General features: G+C 41.0%; 4 protein-coding genes and 1 long non-coding RNA gene across 5 annotated transcripts; all 5 read right to left on the bottom strand.

Moving 5' to 3' along the window:
- Window positions 1–283: 283 nt before the first annotated feature.
- Window positions 284–4,792, bottom strand: LOC145704003 (uncharacterized). Its single transcript, XM_081781420.1, has 5 exons — window positions 4,726–4,792; window positions 2,800–4,524; window positions 756–2,510; window positions 488–710; window positions 284–424 (listed from the first exon to the last, which is right to left on the bottom strand). Coding segments are annotated over exons 1-5 (3,735 nt in total). The 5' UTR covers window positions 4,757–4,792; the 3' UTR covers window positions 284–423.
- A 342-nt stretch (window positions 4,793–5,134) lies between these two features.
- LOC145704039 (uncharacterized) lies at window positions 5,135–6,409 on the bottom strand. The gene is made up of 2 exons (XM_081781465.1): window positions 5,871–6,409; window positions 5,135–5,315 (listed from the first exon to the last, which is right to left on the bottom strand). Exons 1-2 carry the CDS (start codon window positions 6,097–6,099, stop codon window positions 5,203–5,205), a joined length of 342 nt encoding a protein of 113 aa, XP_081637591.1. The 5' UTR covers window positions 6,100–6,409; the 3' UTR covers window positions 5,135–5,202.
- Window positions 6,410–6,790: 381 nt separating this feature from the next.
- LOC145704022 (uncharacterized) lies at window positions 6,791–10,175 on the bottom strand. The gene is made up of 8 exons (XM_081781445.1): window positions 10,092–10,175; window positions 9,809–10,048; window positions 8,694–8,950; window positions 8,002–8,161; window positions 7,724–7,844; window positions 7,239–7,408; window positions 6,945–7,194; window positions 6,791–6,903 (listed from the first exon to the last, which is right to left on the bottom strand). The coding sequence occupies exons 2-8, from the start codon at window positions 9,846–9,848 to the stop codon at window positions 6,813–6,815; spliced, it is 1,089 nt and encodes a 362-aa protein (XP_081637571.1). The 5' UTR covers window positions 9,849–10,048; window positions 10,092–10,175; the 3' UTR covers window positions 6,791–6,812.
- Window positions 10,176–13,695: 3,520 nt separating this feature from the next.
- On the bottom strand, window positions 13,696–14,192 carry LOC145704045 (uncharacterized). The gene is made up of 3 exons (XR_014134408.1): window positions 14,135–14,192; window positions 13,963–14,088; window positions 13,696–13,783 (listed from the first exon to the last, which is right to left on the bottom strand). It is a non-coding gene; the product is annotated as an uncharacterized LOC145704045 (long non-coding RNA).
- Window positions 14,193–15,503: 1,311 nt separating this feature from the next.
- LOC145704006 (kelch-like protein 9) lies at window positions 15,504–18,639 on the bottom strand. The gene is made up of 7 exons (XM_081781425.1): window positions 17,818–18,639; window positions 16,811–17,665; window positions 16,590–16,766; window positions 16,398–16,549; window positions 16,171–16,354; window positions 15,993–16,127; window positions 15,504–15,949 (listed from the first exon to the last, which is right to left on the bottom strand). The coding sequence occupies exons 1-7, from the start codon at window positions 18,418–18,420 to the stop codon at window positions 15,722–15,724; spliced, it is 2,334 nt and encodes a 777-aa protein (XP_081637551.1). The 5' UTR covers window positions 18,421–18,639; the 3' UTR covers window positions 15,504–15,721.
- Between the last annotated feature and the right edge of the window lie 3,037 nt (window positions 18,640–21,676).

The raw sequence follows: 21,676 nt of genomic DNA, 5'->3' as shown, positions 1-21,676 counted from the left end.
CCTTGCACAAATGCGTCTTGTAGCAACTTCGGCAGGTGCCGTTGAGCTCCATATTTGCCGATTTTCCGTCGTCTTTGGAGAATCCAGCGCACTCGCCGCCCCAGAGGAAGATCTCGCCCTTGAGCGTTCCGGACAAAAATCCCAATCTTGGGAAACGAATTCGCCCTGCTTCGTGCCACTTTCGCCGGAGTAGGGTCTTGTCCCATTTTCTATTGCAGGTTTCGCTGGAGCAAGAGTCGGTGCATTCACTGAAGTCGGCGACGGCAGATGTTTCATCGACGACAAGATCTGCATCTTCAGCATGGAGCTTCTCCGCATTCGGGCAGTTTTCAGAAACAGAAGAGGAGTATTTTGGACGATCGGATCCATAAGTGCCATCTGCGCGCCGGATTTCTAGGTAGAAGACTTCTCTTCGGAAGCCGCTCTAGAAAAAAGGGATCAAAAAATTTCATCGAAAAAATATTCAATTGTTGAAAATCAATTTTACCATATTCGGGGCATTTTGCGCCCAGCTTGGCCGCCGACAGCAAAGAGGTAGCAGATGCAATCGTTATCGTCGTTTTTAGTTTCTTCGATTGAACATACTCGCGGTCTTTTTTGCGTCTTTTTAGGTTGGCCCCAGTACGTGTTACCGAAAACATCGACGTGCTCTGGCTGATAGATTTCCTCTCCTTCGTCGTATTCGAAACAGAGAGTCACAACTTCAGGCGCTAGATAGGATTTTTAGGGGAGAGGATTTTTAGGGTCGCAATTACCTTTTGTATGATGTGGTAAAAACGGCTTTCTACACCAGCCGCCCTGAACAGCTGAACATTCCCAACCCTCTTCTTCTGCTCGTTGGATTGTCAGTCCATTCTCTGAAGATTCTTCGTCCCACAAGGTAAAGTCCTCGAAGCTCTGAGGGAAGGGTTTTTCGTCGATTCCATCTCCGAAACCGTATCTTTCGGGAAGAATTTGTCTTGCGCTTTGTCCTTTGTATTTTTCCGCCGCGTCGCCGAGAACTGCCTGTCGATTCCAGCCTCGAGGGTTGAACACCCAGACATCGCTGTACATCGCGCCTTTGGTGCATCCTTCGACATCTGCGTACTTGATGTTGCCGAGGGTGTTTTCTACGTCAGCTGATGGATGAACCAGACCACCGAGCATCCAGAGACCTTCCGTTGTAGAAGCAATTCCGAGAGACTGTCGCTGAATTGGGAACAGATCGTAAGTATCCTTATCCGGGATTCTTCGAGCGGTGCATCTTCTTCCGTCGACTCTACTGTACGCTTGAGGAAATCGTGATGAATTTTCTCTTCGCCAAACTGGCTCCATAGACAGCTGAGATGCATTTCGAGGGATCGAGTACAAAAAACCGCCGGTTCCAGAGCCAAGATAAGCTCTATCACCGAGAATTCCGCAAACAGGCTGTCCTTGGGCGTTGTTGTTTCTTGCTTCTTTGATCAGCACGTCGATGAAATTTGAACCTCTGTAGAATTTTTTAACTGGATCTTGGGGGCCAACAGCGGGAGAAAAGAGTTCTGGGCTTGGGTAATCTTTCCAAACATGTTCCGTTGTTCTGTTGTTCGTTACGTCTTCGTTTTCACTCCATTTGATTCGGTTGAGTTTTCCTCGGAATTTTTCACCAGTCGTGTTCAAGAACGCACGTTGGTAATCAGCAACATTCGATCGCCAGACAGCTTCTGGTTGCTTTTCGGATCTGTATTTTCCGCCGAGTTTTGGGACGAATTCTCCGTTTTCTTCGTCCGCAACGAGTTTGTATTCACAGAGATTAAATTCCATCTCTTCCATATTTCTTGATTCGCTGTTGAAGAACTCGGTTTTGATGTAGCAATACTCTGCTATCCAATAAACATTGGTCGGGCCTACTCCCGCTTCGCCATTTCGACATTGTCCTTCGCAACGAAGAACTGAGGTTGAAGGAAGATCTGGCCAATCATTTCCCCTGACGCAGCCGCTCTCGCCTTGGCAGGATTCAGGAGAGCTTTGCATTTCGTTACCCTGGGTGTCGATCCATTTTCCATCGCTGACGTGGTTGTTAAATCGGAAGACGGATGTTTGATCGTCGTACTGGTTGAAACTGTCTCCCCATTTTCCTCCAGCCAACATGACTGATTTTTCGTCGAGGTGCATCATGCAGCCGTAAAATTTTCCAATTCTTTGTTCTCTTGTTGGACTGGGAGCGTGATTCTTCAAATGCATGATTTGGACCGTTCCGGGCTCGTCCGTCGACTCAAGGCCGTAGTATCTATCGCTGGGCATTGGTTCGTCGTTGATTTGAAATCCAGGTGGTGGTTGACGATGCCAGCCGCCGCCAAAGAGAATTTTGCTGTCTGAAAAGTCGGCGCGCACGTTTCGATTGTCCATGTTTTGGACGCAAGCATTGTGGTTGTAGTCAAACTCTGGATTGATTATGTAAGGGTGTTTGCAGTTGCAACGATATCCAGTCGTCTCGGTTGCGTCTAGTTCGCAGATGCTGTTTTCTCCACAACGATGATGGGCGCAAGGGTCTAAGAAATTGAATTATAACAACGTGTTGTTACATTCTAGCGGAAAGGAAAATTAAGAGCTATCTGTTTTTGCTCTTGAATGATGATTATAATTCTTGTCTCAATGATGAACTAATCGCTTGGCAAAAATACAATCGCGATAATTATTTTATAATACTTTGAAATTGAGCCATTTTGCGCGCTGATTTAACCTTATTGTTATATAATTATCATATCAAGCTTAATTTAAATAGAAAAAATGATCGAGAAGTTCATTTCAAGAGTCTCTTTTTCTGAAAATTGGACTTACTGTGACACATCAGCAGATTATCTTCGTAGGCTTGCAAATATTGCTCAGTCGTGGATTCAGTGTTGAAAATTCGAGAGTACTGTTTTTCATTGTAAAATTTCGGTGCGGGAATTCGCGGCTGGTACATGTTAGTTGTTTCGTTGAATTCTCGCCATCCAAGAGCGTTTCCGAAGAATCGCCCAGACGTGTGCTTGTCTTTCGATCCCTGACAAGAGCACTTGGGCAAGTTTGGATAGGCGAATTCTCCGGACGCGTCGCATTTGGATCGCCAATTGTCACCTGCGTGAGCGCAGAAGTTTTTCGCAAAGCAGTGGTTTTTGTAAGCGTACCAAACTTGCGCATCGTCTGTTGTGAAATCGCTGCTCTCGTGGCACCTGGTCTCGTGAAGGAAACAATTAGGGCTGCCGCTCTCGCTGTCGAATTCAAGTTTGAACGTAACAGCCTTGCACTTGGCAGACTCGTTGCGGCACAATTTCATGCACTCTGCAAAAGCAGCTTTTCTCTTTCGATTGATCTTTGCGTTCAGGTTTCTTCGAACATCCCCATTGATTAGGACACTTTTGTAAGCATCAGTCGCGTAATTTGGGCATTTTCCTTGAAACTGGGCGTTGTCGGTTTCGGAATTTTCTGGCGCAGTTGCCCAACCTTCGACTTTATAATAGTCCCTAGTTTTGCCATCTTCGGCCCAACCGAGGTTCGAGTGCGGAAGGCATTGGTGGACGTTGCATTCTTCTATTTCGACTTTTTCTCCTTCACAATATGGCAGGTCTTGCCCTTCTTTTTCTTCGGAAAACAGCAAGTTACTTGGGTTTTCGCAGAAATTGGACGAATCGGGATTTTGGCAGGTTCCACAAGATCTGGTTCTCAATCGCTGGCCTTTTTCTGTGAAAGTTTTTCGGAACGGGTCAAAGCAGGTTTTTGAACAGGATCCCCATTCAGACCATTGAGTCAGGCCATGAGCGATTGTGGGAAGTACGATTTCTTTCGGACAGAGAATCGGCTCTCCAGTACTTGTCATTTGATGGCACTTTCTTGCATTCCACTGCTTTCCGCCATCTTCTTTCCGCCTCGATCTGTTTTCGACTCCTTCTCCGCACTTTGCCTTGGTTTGGCACTGGCTCCACGATGTCCAAAATTGCTGCAAGGAGTCGTCATTTTCTAGCTGTTCTGGTTTCAATGTCTCGTAGAAGGATCTTTTGACGTGATAGACAGCGCGTGGTGGAATTGGATCAATAGTTGATGGTTTACAGAGCCCTCCGGCCATGAGGTTGCATCTGAACACTTGATAGTAGCTCGACTTCTCCAGCATCAAAAACGAGAACGCGTCGCAGTCTGGATTGTCTGCACATTGTTTCGCGCACAGCAGCATTTTTTCCCGGCATTTTCCATCTTCGGAAAAGTTTTTCGGAAAGGGAGTCGTGCCGTTTTTCTTGAACTCGTGGCACTTTCCGTCCCAGCAATCTTCGTAACACTCGCCGACTTCGCTACAGCTTTGCCAGCTGTCGAATGTCCCGATGTCGCAGTAGCCGTTGGATTTGGCATAGGAGCGGCCGTTGAATTTGGTTTTGAGCTGGTTGTTCGTGGCTGGGTTGTTGATGAAGAAATCGGGTCGGTCTTCGTGAGGGACGATGAATTTCTCTAGGATTTGGAAGTCTTCTTCTGTTTTTGGGACACAGGCATCGTTGAAAAGGTCTCTTTCGAGTTTTGAGAGACCATGGCTCTCGTCTAAATTTTTGATTGAACAATTTTATCGAAAATTTTTCGAGATGGAAACCCTAAATTGTCGACAATGCCCTACTCCTATTAAGTCTAATTTTAACATTTGTCGACAATTTAGGGTTTGCATTGTCGATTTTTGTCGACATTTTTGTCGACATTTTTGGATAATTTTTTTGAGATCTCTCTTTTTTTTTGCTTGAAACTTACGTATAAAAAGAAGAAGCCAAAGCCCGACCATCTATTCGAGAAAAAGACTGATGGTTAGACTTGGTTTTTGATAATGAGAACCAGAAAACAATAATTTTTAAATCTATAAAAAATATAAGAGCGCCGCGCCGACCTTAGCGCCACCATGAGCGGTCTTGATCGCCACGGCGCGATTGAATGTTTCGCGCGCGAAACTTTTTTGAAGATTCTTTTTGAAGACGTAGGGGTGTTTTTCGTTGTAGTTTTGCGGCTTGCTAGAACGATTTTTATCTGAGCAAATATTTTAGAGTGTTGACAAATCGTCCTGATTATGAAAAATATTTTCAATCATGAAAATATATTTTTTAAGAATACATTTTTTAGAATAAAAAAAAAATTGAATTTTTCTCATATTTTATTAATTCGCGGCAGTATACGCAGCTCTGAACATAATTTTCTTTCAGCAAATGAACTTTCAATTTCAGTGTCACAATTATTCTAGCTCTGCTTCTGTCGATTCTGGTCCGAAAGCATCTGACTGTAGAGATTGTTTTCTCGGTTGTACATTTGCCACAGGCCTTCTCGGGTCATCACATTCATTTTATTGAAGCCTGAATTTTTGGATAAAATTTACTTTTCAAATAAAGAAAATTAAAAAATAAATAAATTTAATAAATTTTTTAATGATATAATATAATATAATATAATATAAAATTTTTTATAAAATAAATTTTTTATCAAATAAAAAAATTAGAAAAAAAAAATATTTTTTATGATATAAAAAAATAAAAAAAAATATAAATAATAATTTATATTTTGTTACAATAATTTATAATATAAGTAAATTTTTTAACAAAAGAAGGAAAACATGGTATTCCTTTATAAAATCGTCGTTTTTTGGTTTCGTTAATTTAATAAAGGGAATAAGAAATAGATATTTGTTATGATGCTCCTAAAAGTCGTTCGTTTTAATAGCTCTCTACGAAATTTAGACATTTAAGATCCTGAATGTTTTGAAAACGTGGATCGGCCGCTCAGCAAATTGTTCCTTTGTAGTGAGTAAAACAATCTTCCACCTTGTTTTTTTCTTTCCGAATAAAAATACGGTTTTTCTTTTTACTAAGTAATCAAAAAAACATTGAAGTTTCTCACGTTAGGATACGTACCTTCTGGGTTGAAAACAGTACTCATCGGATAATTGGAAGGCGAATTTGGGTCGCTAGAAGGACTGTACGGCCAAGGTTGTCCCCACGGATGATGATAGCCCATCGCGGGACCTTGTGGTTGGTAATGGACGTATGGATTACTTTCGGCTTGAGGAGGTGGCGATGGATAAGCGCCGTAATTTGAGGGCGACGCTGCTGGGTGCGGAGAATGATGCCCCATCATTGCCATCCAATGGTTTCGGTTTGCAGTTTGATTTGCGGGATGAAAATCACGCTGAGGGGCTCCAAGCGAATGGCATGGATTTTCTTTTCGCTCGGATTTGCAAGAGAGCGGCTCCAATTCGTGAAGCCGCGGAGCTTGCGCAGGAGCAGTCGGGCTTTGTTTTTGCTGGTTTTTGGGCGAAATCGGCCAGGATGGTGATGAGGGATCTTGCCAGTATTCGTCGACTGAGGGGACATAGCTGCTAGAAGCAGCGGAGGGAGTTGGGGGGAGATTTTGGCTTCGATTGTGCAGATTTTCAAGCTTTTTTGGAATTTAAAATTGATATTTTTCAAATAAAAAAAAAGGATAATTATTGTATTCTGAAGATGAGAATGGAGCAATTATCAAATCTTCCCACCCTTGTTTCGGGTCAAACAGATGCGATTCAAGCTTATTATTGTCCAAAACGCCGCTAATTATCCAGCAAAAACGTGACAAATCCGAAGCAAAACCAAGCTTAATTAATCAATTCAATCTTTAATTTATTTATTTCGTAAAAATTAATTCCATTCCTGGTACCGTTGCTCAGCGCTTATTATGGTTTTCAGCGGCTGTTGCTTAAGGTCAAGTAGGATAATCTTTTTAATTAGAGGAGTAAATGCTGAAACCTTTAAAAAACTGCATTTTCTGCTCCGAATTAAAGGATGGGTTAAGCTTTAAATTCAAGTTCACGCTAAAAACTATTGCATTTCACATGTTGTAAGGACCTTTTCCTTGCTAGGGGATCCAGAAATCGATGATTCCTCCTGGTTCAAATCGCATTCAGAACTACTGAATATATTTTAATTCACGAATGAGCAATAAAAAAGTACCTCTGCATTGATTCGGACATATAAATCGCGGAATCTTTCTTCTGGCTCATCAAGCTGCTGACGCCCGTTTTCAAATTTTTGAAAACAGATCGTGCTCGTTGACCAACTACGGATAGCTTGGAACTTTGCTGCGTTACTGTCATCACGTCGCCAGTAGCAGCGGTGCCATGAAGTCGATCAACGACGATGTCCGATCCAGAGCCGTCGCGTTCCATTCCCGAATCTTGGCCCATTGGAGAGCCGGTTGAACCTGAATTAATCGTTTTTACGTATCCAATTGGAGGGATAACTAACCGAGGACTGTGCTAGGACGGGTTTTTGGTTGGTAAGTGGAGATTTTCCGCTGCGCTTGAGTTGTGAACTGCCCCATCGAGTCTGGCTTCGGCTCTGTTTTTCGAATTTTTCGATTTGGTGGACGATGGGAGTCATCTCCGTGCACTGTTTTCTTGTGTTTTCGCAGCGAGCTACAAGGAGATTTTTATAGTGGATTTAGAAATACAGTTAGAGGAATGAACTTCAGTGACTCACGTTGAGTCGTTGATTTTTAGTTCAATCAAACGAATATAAAATTACTGAGCATGAAATTTTACCGATTTTTCAATCAGATTACATCAAACTTTTCTTATTCAAAATTGAACTGCGGTCAAGTTCGGAATTTCAGTGACGAAGCTAATTTAGTCATTATCTATTGTTTCTGACCGCCGAGCATTTTTGGCTTGACCATCTTTGGTCTCCCCCACAATTTATCATCTTGTTTCTGAAAGAATGATGGTTTTTACCTTGGATCTGTGTATCTCTTCTCGCAGTTTGGAAAATCACAAATGTAGCGCTTCTCAGTCGTATGAGTCCTGTTTTGGTGTTTGGCCCGATCCGATGCGTTCGTAAATGTTTTGTGGCACCCTTGAATCATGTTATCACTAATTTACACACATTGAACAGTTTCTAACGGAAAAATAAAAATTCCAAGGCCGCTTATTTTTCAATTATATATCACTTGATTTATAGCTGAAAATCTTAAATCTTAGATTATCAAAAAAAAGAAAAAAGGGTCTCAAACCTGGCATTTGGCACTCGTAAGGTCGCTCGTTTGTGTGGCTGCGCATGTGAGTTTTCAAGTTTTCGTGACGTGAATAACGTTTTCCGCAGCCGGGATACGGGCATTCGCAAGGTTTTTCGCCGCTGTGGCTACGCATATGAATCCGCAACATGTATAATGCCTGAAACAAGCCAGTTAGATTAAAAACCAACAAATCGTATGTTTCTGTCTGAATCCCCCGAACCTCTTATTCGTTGCTTTCTAACAATACTCAGTTATTGCAAACACAGCCAACTACAGTACCAGAATTATACAGTCTCTTTTATTTTTCGAATTTTTCCAAAAAAAGCCTTTTTTTAGGTAAGAGCCCTTAATTTTCGCTCAACCAATCAAATCAAAGCTGATGGCGCTTTTCTAAAAATAGCGCCACCTCTTGGCCATTTTATGCGATTAATTGCGGTAAATAAATTGTAAACAAAATCCCTACATAACAAAATAAAGTGACTTAATTCCGGACTTCCAAAAAGGCTACTTTGAAACAGGAAGTTTCGAGTTTTCAAAATTTCCGAAATTTTGTCGTGCACGTAATAAGTGTCGTTATATCAACAGGGAGGAGTCGAATCTTCTGCTCATGGGATTTGAATTTAACCGTGGCGTTTTTGAGAAAATTTTGAAAATAAACTAAGCTTTTAAATGTTATTAAACGATCTTACCTTGAACGGTTTCTTGCCCCTTGAACAACCCTGCCAATGACAAACAAGGTCTCTTCTTCCATCTCTTTCCAAGTGATCTTTGTTGATGTGCTCGACGAGATCGTTGATTTGGTGATGAACGACAGCGCAGCTACCCCAATTGCAGGAGAATTGCTCGTCACTTTCGACTGTCAAATGCGCGTTTTGCTGAGTTGCGCCCGGCTCAAGCTTTGGCGTCACGGGATGAGAGGCTGCATAAACGTTTGCTTGCTGATACACTGAAAATTAAATTCTTGAATTTCCGATATTAAACGTAAGCGGATCGTGGCTGAATGAATAAGCACTCCTGCTTCTTGCGTCACTTATTTTTGTATTATTTTATTTATCGTGCGATCCTTTTTAGGGCAAATCATATAGCCAAAAAAAATTAATGAGTTATCATGATAATTTTTTAAACTAAGTAAAGCATAATTTATATATTTTTAATGTGTTAAAATCAGAGTTTCAAATTTGCTGAGCTCAATGAGCTAAGCTAGCTGACTGAGCTGAGCAGTCGCTCAGTTCAGCTCAGTGATTTTTGAAAATGATATGATCTTCTCAGCTCAGCTCACACTATTTTCACTCAGCTCAGCTCAGCTCAATTATTCTCGACCGTGATCTGTTCTGCTCAGCTCAGACAATTATCACTTTACTTATCACTTACTAAAATACAGTAAAAAAAGCTCAGCTCAGCTCTGCTCAACCAGGTCCGCTCAGCTCTAATTAGGGTACGCTCAGCTCAACCAGCTTAAAAAAAGGTCTGCTCAGCTCAGCTCCGATCAGAGAAATTTTTACTCAGATCAGCTCAGCTCAGCAAAAATAAAGCAAAATTTGCAACTCTGGTTAAAATAGCAAAGTCATTGAAATGTTGGTCTTTTCTACGTCCGTACAAGATATGTTTTTCATTGAAGGAAAATAAACGAGTCTTAGTCGGACATCTTGTTCTCCCCCGTTTACTAAGCACTCGAAACAATCGTGAAAATAATAGGCAAAAGTTTCGCCGCGAAACAAAACCAATTGGCCAATTGATACTTTCCTAGTTTGAGTTAATTGAATTCGCTAAAATTCGCTTAAATCATTACTTGAATGAAACTTACTATTTTGATAAGCTTGCATATGGGTAATCGGCATTTGCATTTGACTGTGACTGTGCGCCGGATTGAAGCCAAAAGTCGTCGCCTGGTGGGAGTGCGTGAATGCATTCGAATGGCAGAAAGAATCGGCCGTCGAGTTTCGAGCCGAGCGTTCTTGAGAGCTTCGTAAAAATTCCGAAAATTCAAGCGAGCTCGACAAGTCCAACGCTGAGCGGTCGCGTTTTCGCGATCGCAAATCGCTTCCTAGAATAAAATTTCCTCATTTTTCCTGGCCTTGAAAATTTACCATTGTAAGGAAGAAATTTCTGGAGGGACTCGCCGCTGAGTCTGAGGGTAGCTTCCAGCGAGTTTTCCAAAACGTTGCAAACTTGGGGCTTGAAACGGGTTGAAACTGGCTTCTACAGAGACCTGTTCAGAAAACCTGAGTCAGGGTACTGAGAAAACCTGAGAAAAGCTTCGTCAAAATTGGTGATTATGGCGAAGCCGCTTTGCGGCTTCTTAATTAAGAAAGCCGCTTTGCCGCTTTTCTCAAAGATCTTTTAGGACCCTGACTCAGGTTTTCTACACAGGTTTCGGAGCCCAGGATAGAAAAAAACTGAGTTTTATCATTTTTTTGAAAGCCGGTAGAACTTTGAAAGTTAAACTTAGCAAATAGTCATTTTTTTGAAAAATATTTATCGTTTCAACCCGGATAACTGAAGGAGAAAGCATTGAGAAGGCGTCGATAACATCTGCTGCGGTTGAGGAATTTCTGTGGGAAGATCGGTTTGTGTTGACATGTCGCTTGATCGTTTCACTTCCGTCTCTAGCGGCATGTTAGAAAGGGGCATAAATAACTCGCAGGGGTAATACTATGCGTTTTGCATTTTATCATTTTGAGAATATATCTTGTAACCACGATGTTTCAAAAATACTCTCCAAAAAAACTGGACTCTCTGGACTCAATTTTGAAACAAGCTAAAACAACTGTAACAGTTGTCGATTGTAAATAGCATATTGCGAATTACAATGGTAGTGGTAGTGGCTTTATTTATCCCTAAATAACTCTTAGTAAATAGAAGTGATCAATTGCTCGAGCCAAAAGAATGGACTATTATTACCAATTATGGATCGTAATTGACAAATTGACGCTGATTTGGACCAACACAAACAATTTTTAATCGACTTCATTATTTCGCGGAAAAGGCCAATTATGGAAAGAGAATGATATGTTGTTGTATTTTTGAAAAATAAAGAATTCACCTTTGTTTTGTTTTTTCCTTTTGAATGTTCCGTTCAGCCTTTTTACGACACCCCCCTTTTAGCGGGCTGATTCATATTTTCCTTTTCGAATAAGAGAGGTTCCAACAAAGATTTGGGTTAGGGTCAGAGATTCAATCTGTTGGTTAGGGTTAGGGAGAAGGGCCCTTTATTTTTTTTATTTTGGATGGGTTCGAGGAGCGTTTTGATTGGCTGAAAGCGCTTATATTTTGATAAGAGTTGATAAGGTATTTTCAAATAAGTAATTTGGGCGGAATTCAGAGACTTTTAATCATAGACTGTCTTTGATAAACAATTCCAGTCTGTGAGAAAGCCACTGGAAAGTACTACTTTCAAAGTAGATTAACCAGCATTATTTGACGCTGTTAATTTGCTCAAATTTATTTGGAATTATGTTTTTAGGGCCACCTAGTAGAGAATGGCTCAGCCCTCCTTGAACATGGTTTCGTTTCGCTGTGTGTGTTCCTCTCTCAATGCATTATCTCCACTTCCTTAGCTCCTTAGCTTCTTCAGAGGTAGAGGGACTTGACACCCGTCTTGAGCCTATCTTCGCACCTTCACGAACCACAACAGAAGCTAAAATTCAAGCGAGTTATTTCATAATTGACTCTTTTCAAAACTTTAGAAAACGCCGAAAATGTGACGATCTCGCGTCGCAGGTCAACACGTTCCATTTGCACATGTAACATATTTTTTTCATTTGATAATTAATATTTTTGATTCTAGCGTTAGAAACTCAACTTCCCAGACCAAGATCGGACCATAAAAACGATTTTTGCTTCACTTTTAATTTTCAATTTTAATTTTATTAGCTGAGTCGGCAGCCTGTGTTTAAAACCTGAGTCAGGCCCTGACTCAGAGTCTCGAAACAAAATGGTCATTTTGGGAAAGCCGCTTCGCGGCTTCATTCCAAGAAAAAGCCGCTGCGCGGCTTTTATTCAAAGATCTGGCGAAGAAAAATATCTTTACTTTGCTGATTTTATTTTTATAATAACCTTTACGCTTCGTGGGTGGTTTCTCTCTTTCTCTTGTCTTTTTCTCCTTTCTTCTTTATGAATCTGCCTTTGAGATGAGTGGGAGTTTTCAGTCGGCTTTCAGGATTGTTATCGAGTCTCTATCAAGTTGATGATGAATGCGAAGCGAAGCAGAATTCATCTCTCGCAAAATGATCGTAAAAATATGATCGCGAAAGTCAGACGTTGGGGACTTACGCTTTTACGAATAAAACAATAACCGATTTATAACGACCCCCGTTATTTCTGGAAAGCGACAATCCAGCAGCGGCTTTATGACCCATCTGGCGATCCAATTTTTTGATGAATTTTGGTTTTGAACTTTTGCTTTTTCAGAAGCTTAGCTCGATATTCTCGGTTAGGGTTAGGGTTAGGGAAGGGAAAATTGACAATTTTTGGTCAAAATTTTGAATCAAGAACTTTGAATTGAGATTTTTTTTATTCGCAAGAAATCGAAAGAAAATTTTTCACTTTGAGACATCTGTAGCTGCGACCGCTGTAAAGACCGCACTCTAAATTATCAAATTACAGAAACCGTTGCGTATTTCCGGCAAGATGTTCTTACCTGACTTGCGGTCAAAACGGGACTCTTGGGATATTTTCTTATTGAACCGAGAGTTGGCATATTTCCTTTTCGATACCTGAAATATTAATTGATCATTTGTTAATTTCAGTTCATTAATCGTCTTTTTTGTTTTACCTGTAAGTAATGAAAGAAATCGTCATAATCGTCACCGTCAATGGAAGAACATAAATCATCATATTGATTACTTTATCAGGTGACTCTTTTGACGCCAGAATATTATATTTGAGAAAGTCATTACTGCTCCTTGACAAGTGGTCATCTCCCCAAGTGCTAAGAAAATCGCAGAGTTTTCGTTTTGAGAAATAAATCCTTTGTAAAACCAACTAAACTAACTACAACTAAAAGACTGCATTATCTTATTTCTACTTCAGTTCTGATTTTTTTGGAGAAGCCTTCCAATTTGAGATAAGTGATTGTCTCCTATTTTAACCGCCAGTCATCGGTTTTAGACCTCATTAAAGCTGCCGAAATTCACTGCCTTCTTCAAAAAAAGCTGTCGCAAGTCGACGGAGCTGAGTAGAATCCACTTTGTATGGAACTCCCTCCTTGTAGCCAAACAACGAGTACGTTAGTAGGACAATTTCTAGTTCAATGCTGCCAAGAGAACGTCCCTAGAGGGGGCTTAGACGAATTACTGTCACTTTCCTTGAGATTCTCTTTGGGCGATTCGTTCGGCTGCGCAGCGTTCAAGGTCTTCTTGATAGGTGTCCGAGTAATCTCCGGCGATTTCGTCCAGGTTTTCAAGGCCGAGTTCAATTTCCTCTGTGAAAAAGCTCAAAAATGTTTTGTATTTTGAAGCAAAAATTTTGTTTTTTCATTGGTAAATCGGGTAAATCTTCATGGGATCTTTATGGGATCTTTATGGGGGTTTTCAGCCAATCAAAAGCCTGTGTTCGTTTTTTGGGCCAATCAATTTGAAGAACCCGGCTGAGCTAAATTCACACCGCAGCACATAATCCGCAGAAACCGACCTGGCCGTCAAAATTTAAAGATAAATTAGATCTAAGGTTTTCTCAATTTTTGAACCTTTCCTTGGCTTGGTTTTTTTTCTTCCTCGGTGGAAAAAATGTTCATCAGAGGTCCATTTTCTTCGGGTAGATTTTTGCAATTAGTTTTTCCCTAGAAAAAGTCATGAATCATCAATTATTGCTAAAATAGTAAACGAAAATCTAAGAGCAATTAAATCTAATTGAGCCTAGACAATTATGCTAGCTGATTGAATTTGTTCTATAACAGAAGGGATAATTAACATAAAACGTCTCCTACAAATAAGCGGTGTTTTTGCCATGCCAACTTACATGAGCGGGCAAGCCCATTCCATTTGAAACGATCAAATACTGAATACAGCACTGCTTCCGCAACAACATCCCGCATTTTTCAGCAATCGGGCTTTTCTCCAAATTGATAAACACTTTTTCGTAGCACTAGAATTAAGGAATTATGAAGGAAAAGGTGAAATTAAATTCTTACCGCAATACATATTCCCTCCTTGCAAGCTTTTTGAGAGATGGCAGTTATTGTAGAAATCTTTTAGTGTTCAATTTATTTTAGTGTTTTATTTCATAAATCTTAATGTATTTATGATACTTACAGTCAGGCCCTGACTTTCACTGGCATAATTAGAGTTAGGGTTAGGTCGTAATCGTTAGGACATCATTTCTCTGGCTAGTCATCAAAATTTTAGAGCCGAAAATCATTCGAAAATGACTTTTTTGAAGGAAAAATGAGAGTATTTATTAAAATAATCTTCAAGTTTAGCCGTCTGGTTTTAGTAAAAATTGATTAATTTGAACACTTTCCAAGAATATTTTCAGATTCATCGTCTTGTTTGTAGTTTTTCCTTTAGTTTTCTGAAGATATTTCCGTATCCGCTTTTTTTTCGTCTTTTAACGAGTTTTCTCTTCGAAGACTGTGGGCTTCCAAAAGTTGAATCCGTCGTAGATTGACTGGCTCGATTTATTCTCTGAGTTCAAAACGGTAAATCGCGGTGTATTCCAATTGACAGATTCAGCGTTTGAAAATGAGATTGGGGCGCAAAGAGGTTCAGTCCAAAATGTTCCCAATAAAATATAAATCAAAGTCACTCAAAGACCGAAATCGCTTGTCAGAAGAGGAAAGTGGAATAAAGCAGACGAGTGGGGCGCCATTGTCCACCGATCATACTCATAAATGTACTTCTCGTTCCAGAAGTGGGCAGATGCCTCGTGAATAAGCCGATTTTCCAGCGCGAATCGCCGACTTTCTAATGGAGAATATGTCTGCTCCGAAGTATCACGTGATTATTCGTACTTATCCTATATAAAGAAGAAGAGATAACAATCTTGAGACGATATTGATTCCATGAATTTGACTCGGACTTTACTCAGGTTAAGAAAACAGACATTTTTCCTCGTCAGAAGGAATAATTTAGTTTTTTGAATTCTTTATCGACCAGACTCTTACAAATTCAATTATTACTTCTGGGGTGAATTTTTGCCGGAAGACAAGGAGGAGTACGAAATCCTGTATTCGGAAAAAGCAAAGGCCGGAAGTAATCACTCTACATTTGAAGAAATGATTTTATGAGCCTATCATTTGTTTGATAAACGAGGAGTTGAAAAAGGTCCTCAATGAAGATGTACATAAAAGACTTTGATAAATGGTGCAGTCGGAATAAGATCCCTCAGAGCACGAGTGAATATGCCGTTTTGGAATTCACGGCATTCATCCTTTTTCCGGGATCATCAAAACTCACTCAATTCTTTTTATCTTTATAATTCTCTTTTTTCTCCAACTATTTATTATTCTCTGAAAGTCTATATAAAAGTCATTTCAATCAAAATTTATCCAGCAATTTTATTCGTGTAAAGTTGTAGAGTAAATCGCGAATATTGATGATTGTTGATGTGTTCTATCTTTTGAAACTTAGCGAACAGGAAGTATTGATACAGTTTTAAAGAAGTGGTAATATTTTCTATTTACAGTAACTTTTTATGTTGATGAGTTTATGTAGCAAAAAGAAATGTAGGGAAAAGGAAGAAGAGAGCATACGGAAGCTTGTTTCTAGAGCTTGTCTAACTAGTACTGTCCATTGTAACCGCGCTCAGAAGGTCCAGAGCCGAAAGCAGGGGCGCCTCGGTAGGATCCTCGAGCTCCACTTCCTTCACCAAGGTCTTCACCAGCGACAGACTGAGCACGTGATGCAGAATCTCCAAAAGTTCCGGGACGGCTCATCGATGGAGCGATGGAACCAACTTCAGATGGGGCGTAGCCTCGATTTCCTCCGCCGAAACCGCCAGTTCCGGTCTGAAATGTATAATTTAGTCTTAGCCTTTATTCGCTATTATACCTTTGACATTGATCCCAAAGAATCCCGAAGAGCGCCCATGTTCATTGGATCGTTAAGAGATCCGAGTGGAAGGCTGTTTGCACCCATGCCAGTGTTGTTGAGAGATCTGCTCGATCGAGGAGGCCAAGACATTCCCTTGATTCAAAATTATTACTTGCGATTCTTTGAAAAATCATACCGAGGAAGGTTTTTTGCCACCAGACGAGAGTGAGTATGGAATAGAAAGGACAGCAGCTTTGACACCAGAAAGTTCAATTGGAAGATTTCCGGGTCGCTCCCAAGTGTCTTTGACTGGATCGTAGGCTTGAATTGTGTTGACGCATTTCTGATGAGTCCAGGAGTAGCCACCAATGATGACGATTCTGAAGGAGCAGATAAAAACTTGAACTTATAAAGGACATTTACTTGTTGTTATGGTAGCATACACCACCCTCAGATTGAGGCAGCGGAAGTGGGGAGACCATTGTCCACTGGTTAGACATGACAGAGTAGATTTCAGTTTCGTGGATGTCCACTCGCTTGTTCAGGCCAGCGTTACCACCAGTAACAAAGATGCTCTAGATTTTAACTAGAAATTTAAACTTCAATGAATCCCACCTCGCCAAAAGCGATCATTGTATGCCATCCTCGAGGAACATTCATCGGAGCTCGTTCATGCCAAGTATCGTGTCGAGGAGAATAAGCCAACAGTTGGTTAGAAAATCGGCCTTCCTTGAATCCTCCTGAAACGTAGAGCAGATTTCCGTGGACAGATTCAGCATGGTCGCACAATCCCTAAAATTATTGATTAGTTATAGAAGCAAGAAGAAGCGACTTACAGTTTGAACGGAAGCAACATATCTCCATCTATCGTCTTCCAAGCTGTAGCATTCCATAGAGCTCAATCGACCAGCAGCATTGACACCACCAAGAGCATAGAGGCGGTTGTCGACGACGGAAACGGTGAAACCAGCTCGCTTATCGTTCATGGACGCGATTCGCATCCAAATATTGAATCGAGGATCGTATCGGACAACGCTGTTCACAGCTGTGTTGCCTCGCTCATCAAAGAGATTCTGACCACCAAGGACGTAGAGGAAGTTATTTAACACAGCGACGCAGTGAGAGCAGAGACCTTCGTGCATTGGTGGCAAGAAGTCGGACTTGGAAACATCTGGTGTAAGAGCGAGAAGCTGATTGGACACGCGATCTTGTTGGTCGACACCACCAACGACGACCATACGGAAATCGTTTGACCTCACTTGGGTTCTCACAGATTGCAAAATCGGCTGGGAATGTGGCAGCATGTGGTAGTTGGACGCCTCGAGGAGCAAATAATTGCACTCGATGCGCATGAAGTCAACAAAGTTGACATATCTCAGGAGGTCACGCGGGGGTATCTGTGGGAAGCGGATCTTCTCCATAAGCGGCCGAATGTACTGGTATCGGTTTTGGTCGAACATGAGCCATTGTCGAGTGGCTTCGAAAAGTTCGAGCTCGGAGACGTTTTTCAGGCCGTTGGAATCAAGGAGGAAACTCATGTTCTCGATCGAGAGTTTTTGGATTTCTTCGGTTTTCACGAGCTCATTCAAGTGTTGAGCAATGAAGGAGTAGGCTTTCTCTTCGACTTCTGGGAGTTCGAATTGCTCGGAGATTTGGATGATGTCGACACAATTGAAGACGGAGATTTCGTGCTAAAATTTTTACTATCAATGATCGCCTGCGAAATCTTCGGCGTTGCCCTGTTTGTAATTCTATAAAGCTTATTTCATAATAATAATCAAGCTAAATTATCTACTCAGAAAAATATGATCGAGTTTATGATTTTTCAAATTTCAAATTTTACCTTGAGAAAAGTGATGGCGAAGTTAGTAGCGGCCTTTAATTGCATATGCGCCGCAGCAGCGAGAACCTCTCGAATGTTTGTCATGTTCAATTTGAGCTCAGAAGTGTAGATGTAGTTGATGATGTGTTTGAGACCTTCGGCAGAAACGCCTCGGATTTCGACGACTTCGTGTTCGATTTTGCCTCCGCTCATGTCGCTGAAGAGAGTTTTCAGATAGGGACTGGTAGCAGCAAGGACAGCGCGGTGGGCGGAAAAGGGTTTGTCATCAGCCATTAAAGTGACGTCGCAGAGAAAGTTCTCGTTTCGCAGCTCGTTTAGGCCCGATAGAAGCTCAGCATTGTGCTCTGCTTCTTTGAAGAGTTGGAATTCGGGGGCCTTTACGACTTCTGGAATTGGTGCGATGGCGGTGGTGGAGGCTGTGCCGTTTTGAATGGCACCGCCGGTGTAGCCGCCGGCTGGTGGCTTTGATGGAGCGCCGCCGGCGAGTTGCTGCTGGAGAAGGATTGCCGCGGGGTCGACGTTGTTGGAGAGCCCCATACTGCCTCCTTTCTGATTAGCAGCAAGAGTAGACGATCGCGAAGACAGGGAAACGTTATCCGCCATTTGATTTATCGCGCCGCTAGATTTTGAAAGATTTGCCCGTGTCGCCGGGTCGAGGTAGCCAAGTGCTTGTGTTAGATAAGGGCCGGAGCGAGCTTCGTAGTTTCGCTGAAGTTGTTGAACGGCGCTACTAGTGCCGTCGCCGTCTGAATTACGCCGTTGGTTCAAGATAGTGGTATTTACGGTGTGTGTGTTGTGAGTAGTAGTGGGTTGGAAACTACTATGACTTGAGATTGGGTTCTTAGGAATTTCTAGTTCTATGCTTCGTCACTTGCGGGATGATCATAATTATATTAGTTCATATCTATTAAATAATATTAATATAAAGGTGTGACACGTAAACGATTATTATGGCTTCTGAAAAAGAACAGAGACAAGTCACTGTTGTCTAAAGTATTAATAATACTGTATTATACTTTATTTTCTAAAGAGTAGTTTTCATAATCCCATGCCAGGTTGACCCTTTGAAAGCATGAAAAAAAATTGTGGAGAAGGAAAGAACCGAGCCTGTAGTTGGAATAGGATTGATTAGTTGCCGTAGTAGCGCTATAATTAGACTGCGTCGGGGTGCCAGAAGTGTAACTAGTCCCATTTGTCCGGCCAGAATAAGTCGAGGACTTGTTCGAAAGCGGCGGGAGTCGACCCCTTCCATTTTGAATATTTTGATCGAATCTCAGCTCCGAGTAATCGCCGTTTTGCGAGTACTCCTGATATTGGGGTGAGTGACATTTTTGCTTCTCTATCTCTAGGTTTTCTTTTTCTCTTTCTCGCAGCAGCGCTAGAATATTTTCTCGTCTCGTTTGCAACTCTCCTTTGATCGTTTGCAACGATTCTAGCTCTTTTTTCGACAAAGGAGCCATCCAAAAAATGCGAAAATTCTAGTGTCAAAAATCTCACCCCAACAACCGAAATAGCAATTGATCTCTTGCTCCTCGACGAAGCCATACTGAGCGCTGATTGGCTCTGCGCGCTCATATGCGCCATCGTTCGGCGCTTTGATTTATTTTCTCTCTATCTCACGCGTAATAAACGCCGTAATAATGACCCTGATTAAAATCAATAAAAAGTGGCAAAAATGGAATGTGAAAAATGAATGACCGGAAAGGGGGAAAAGAGGCTGAGGGGCCGGCGAGTGTTCCATTTGCCATTTCGCGGTGCTTTGATTGCGCCGCGCTAGAATTCCTCCTTCTCCAAAAAATAGATGCTTTCAAAAGATCAACCCTGGACAGAAGAGTCCCTAGAGTTCCCGCCACGCGGATAATCCAAAAATTGAACCAGTTTTCCAACTCTCTGTTTATTTTTTATGCTCTAGTGTTTGTTACAGTTTCAAACGATTGGAGGAAAAGTGAAAATATGAAAAATAGTACCTGAGTCTTGTATCGCCTAGGAATAGACTGATTGCACCGTTTCTAGGCCTGATTGAAGAAAAATAGGAATTTTGCTGCACGAATCAGCACTCTGCCCGGTAACCTAGCGGACCCTCCCGCGGGCAACTCCAGTGCTTTCATTTATGGTATTTTTGGCTTATCGCTCGAGTAAAAACATTGATTTGACGGTTTTCAGACTTTTTAGACCCTTATCTTTCATTTCTCTTCAGTGAAAAATCCCTGAAAACGCCGGAATCGAGAGTTAAAGACCTTGGAACGTATATTTTTTCGAGCCAATCAGGCGGTGGAGCGTACAGAGAGGAGGACCTTCTCTACCTTCGTACTACCGGAGATATTGAAACTAGATACGGGCTTTGCCCACATCAACGGTAGATTACATCGCCAGTTATTCCGCAAGATCGCAAGCTAACTAACCACTGAAAACAGTGATGCAACAACCTCATCTCTTGCAGAAATGTCTGGCAGACAAAAACGAAAGATTTTTCCAAAGCCTTTTTGACTCAAATTTCTAAATTTATAATTTTGATGATCATTTTAGAAGTTCTTCTTCATCATGAGAAAGTAGCTACGTCAGAAAATGTTGTCAGAAAATTTGTAGTTGCAGTCAGAAAAGAACATTCCTTGGTTCATGAAGAAATCGCTGGAATTTAAATTAAACATCGCAACATATAAGGGAAACTTGCTTCCAGGACATGTTGTCATTATTTCTCGAGGAACATTTGTGCTGCTTATCGGAAAAAGACTGGTTTATATTTGGGAAGAATTACGATACGGGGCACTATCGTCATTAGGAATTACGATCGTGGGATTTCCCAGAACAACAAATCCATCAACTAAACTTAGCGAAAGAAAAAACTGCCATTCTGCTGACTGTACAACTCGTAGTTGAAAGAGTCATTTTCACCGACTTGTGGAAACAGTAACTTTTTATAACCAGCATAATCAAATATACTCAACGATAAAGAAGCAGCGGAAATCAAATATAAAGGAAGAATAACTCCGAATATCTACAAAGGAAGCTCCCAGCATTGATTCTTTTCCAAATGAGCTTCCTTTATGGCGTCCTTTTTTAAACACTAAAAACGGTTTGAAAATAACTTTATTAAAGAAAATCGGAATTAATGATCATCATTTTTTGTGTCGAAAAAGCGGGTTAAACCAATTTATGGAAGTGATTTTGTGGATCAAGGTTTTGATTGGCCAGTAGGCCAAGTACAGCAATTTTATTGGTCTTCCAAAAATATACTTCCTTGGATTGGTTTAGTCCTAAAAGCTGAGTATTTCCGGTCTATTTTCTTGTAAACTTATGTTGATCTATCATTGTACAAATTTTTTCCTTCAAAATTCCCTCTCTGGTATTCAAACACGATAAGACCTTAAAATCAGTCTGGAGGATTATTGACTGACCAATTGATTATCTAAAAAAATGGCGGAAATAGTCTTAGACAATTGTCTGGCGATAGAGTTCCTCTCAAAAAAGGCGGAAGTTTTTAAACTCACCCATCGAATCATAATTCTTCGGCGTCATTTTTCTTCTCTATTTCGTCTTTTTCTCCGATGCTCAATATTTTCCTTGCTGAGATCTGCTTGCCGAGAAAACCCTAATTCAGATCCTGCGGCTGTTTTTTGTTGTTTTTGCAATTCGAAAAAAACCTCGGCTCTTGATGATAAGCAAACACACTTTTCTAGCTTTGATATTTTGATGCAGATCATTTTTTTATTAAAAAATATTCAGTAGACAGTTCAGTATTAAATTCTATGTTACAAGTAAGTTTAAAATGCTCCATTTCTTTTTTAAATATAGTGTTTTCCGCTTGATAGCGCTGCTCAAAAAAGCAAAGGGCCAATCAAAAGAGCGGAAAAGCACCTGA

Source organism: Oikopleura dioica, chromosome PAR (assembly GCF_907165135.1).
Source record: "Oikopleura dioica chromosome PAR, OKI2018_I68_1.0, whole genome shotgun sequence".
In the NCBI taxonomy this organism is placed as follows: domain Eukaryota; kingdom Metazoa; phylum Chordata; class Appendicularia; order Copelata; family Oikopleuridae; genus Oikopleura; species Oikopleura dioica.
Note: the sequence above shows the minus strand (reverse complement) of the source record. Positions and strands in the feature narration are given on the sequence as shown.

Coding starts and splice junctions, on each gene's coding strand:
- LOC145704039 (XM_081781465.1), bottom strand. CDS start 6,099: ATGGCAATGATGGGGCATCATTCTCCGCACCCAGCAGCGTCGCCCTCA. Junction 5,316..5,870: donor TACTGTTTTCAACCCAGAAG/GTACGTATCCTA, acceptor CCAAAAATTCAG/GCTTCAATAAAATGAATGTG.
- LOC145704003 (XM_081781420.1), bottom strand. CDS start 4,756: ATGGTCGGGCTTTGGCTTCTTCTTTTTATAC. Junction 4,525..4,725: donor TTGGCTTCTTCTTTTTATAC/GTAAGTTTCAAG, acceptor TCAAAAATTTAG/ACGAGAGCCATGGTCTCTCA. Junction 2,511..2,799: donor TAATCTGCTGATGTGTCACA/GTAAGTCCAATT, acceptor TCAATTTCTTAG/ACCCTTGCGCCCATCATCGT.
- LOC145704022 (XM_081781445.1), bottom strand. CDS start 9,848: ATGCAAATGCCGATTACCCATATGCAAGCTTATCAAAATA. Junction 8,951..9,808: donor TATGCAAGCTTATCAAAATA/GTAAGTTTCATT, acceptor TTTAATTTTCAG/TGTATCAGCAAGCAAACGTT. Junction 7,845..8,001: donor TTACGAGTGCCAAATGCCAG/GTTTGAGACCCT, acceptor ACATGATTCAAG/GGTGCCACAAAACATTTACG.
- LOC145704006 (XM_081781425.1), bottom strand. CDS start 18,420: ATGGCGGATAACGTTTCCCTGTCTTCGCGATCGTCTACTCTTGCTGCT. Junction 16,767..16,810: donor ATGTTGCTTCCGTTCAAACT/GTAAGTCGCTTC, acceptor CAATAATTTTAG/GGATTGTGCGACCATGCTGA. Junction 16,128..16,170: donor GTGGCAAAAAACCTTCCTCG/GTATGATTTTTC, acceptor TTTTGAATCAAG/GGAATGTCTTGGCCTCCTCG.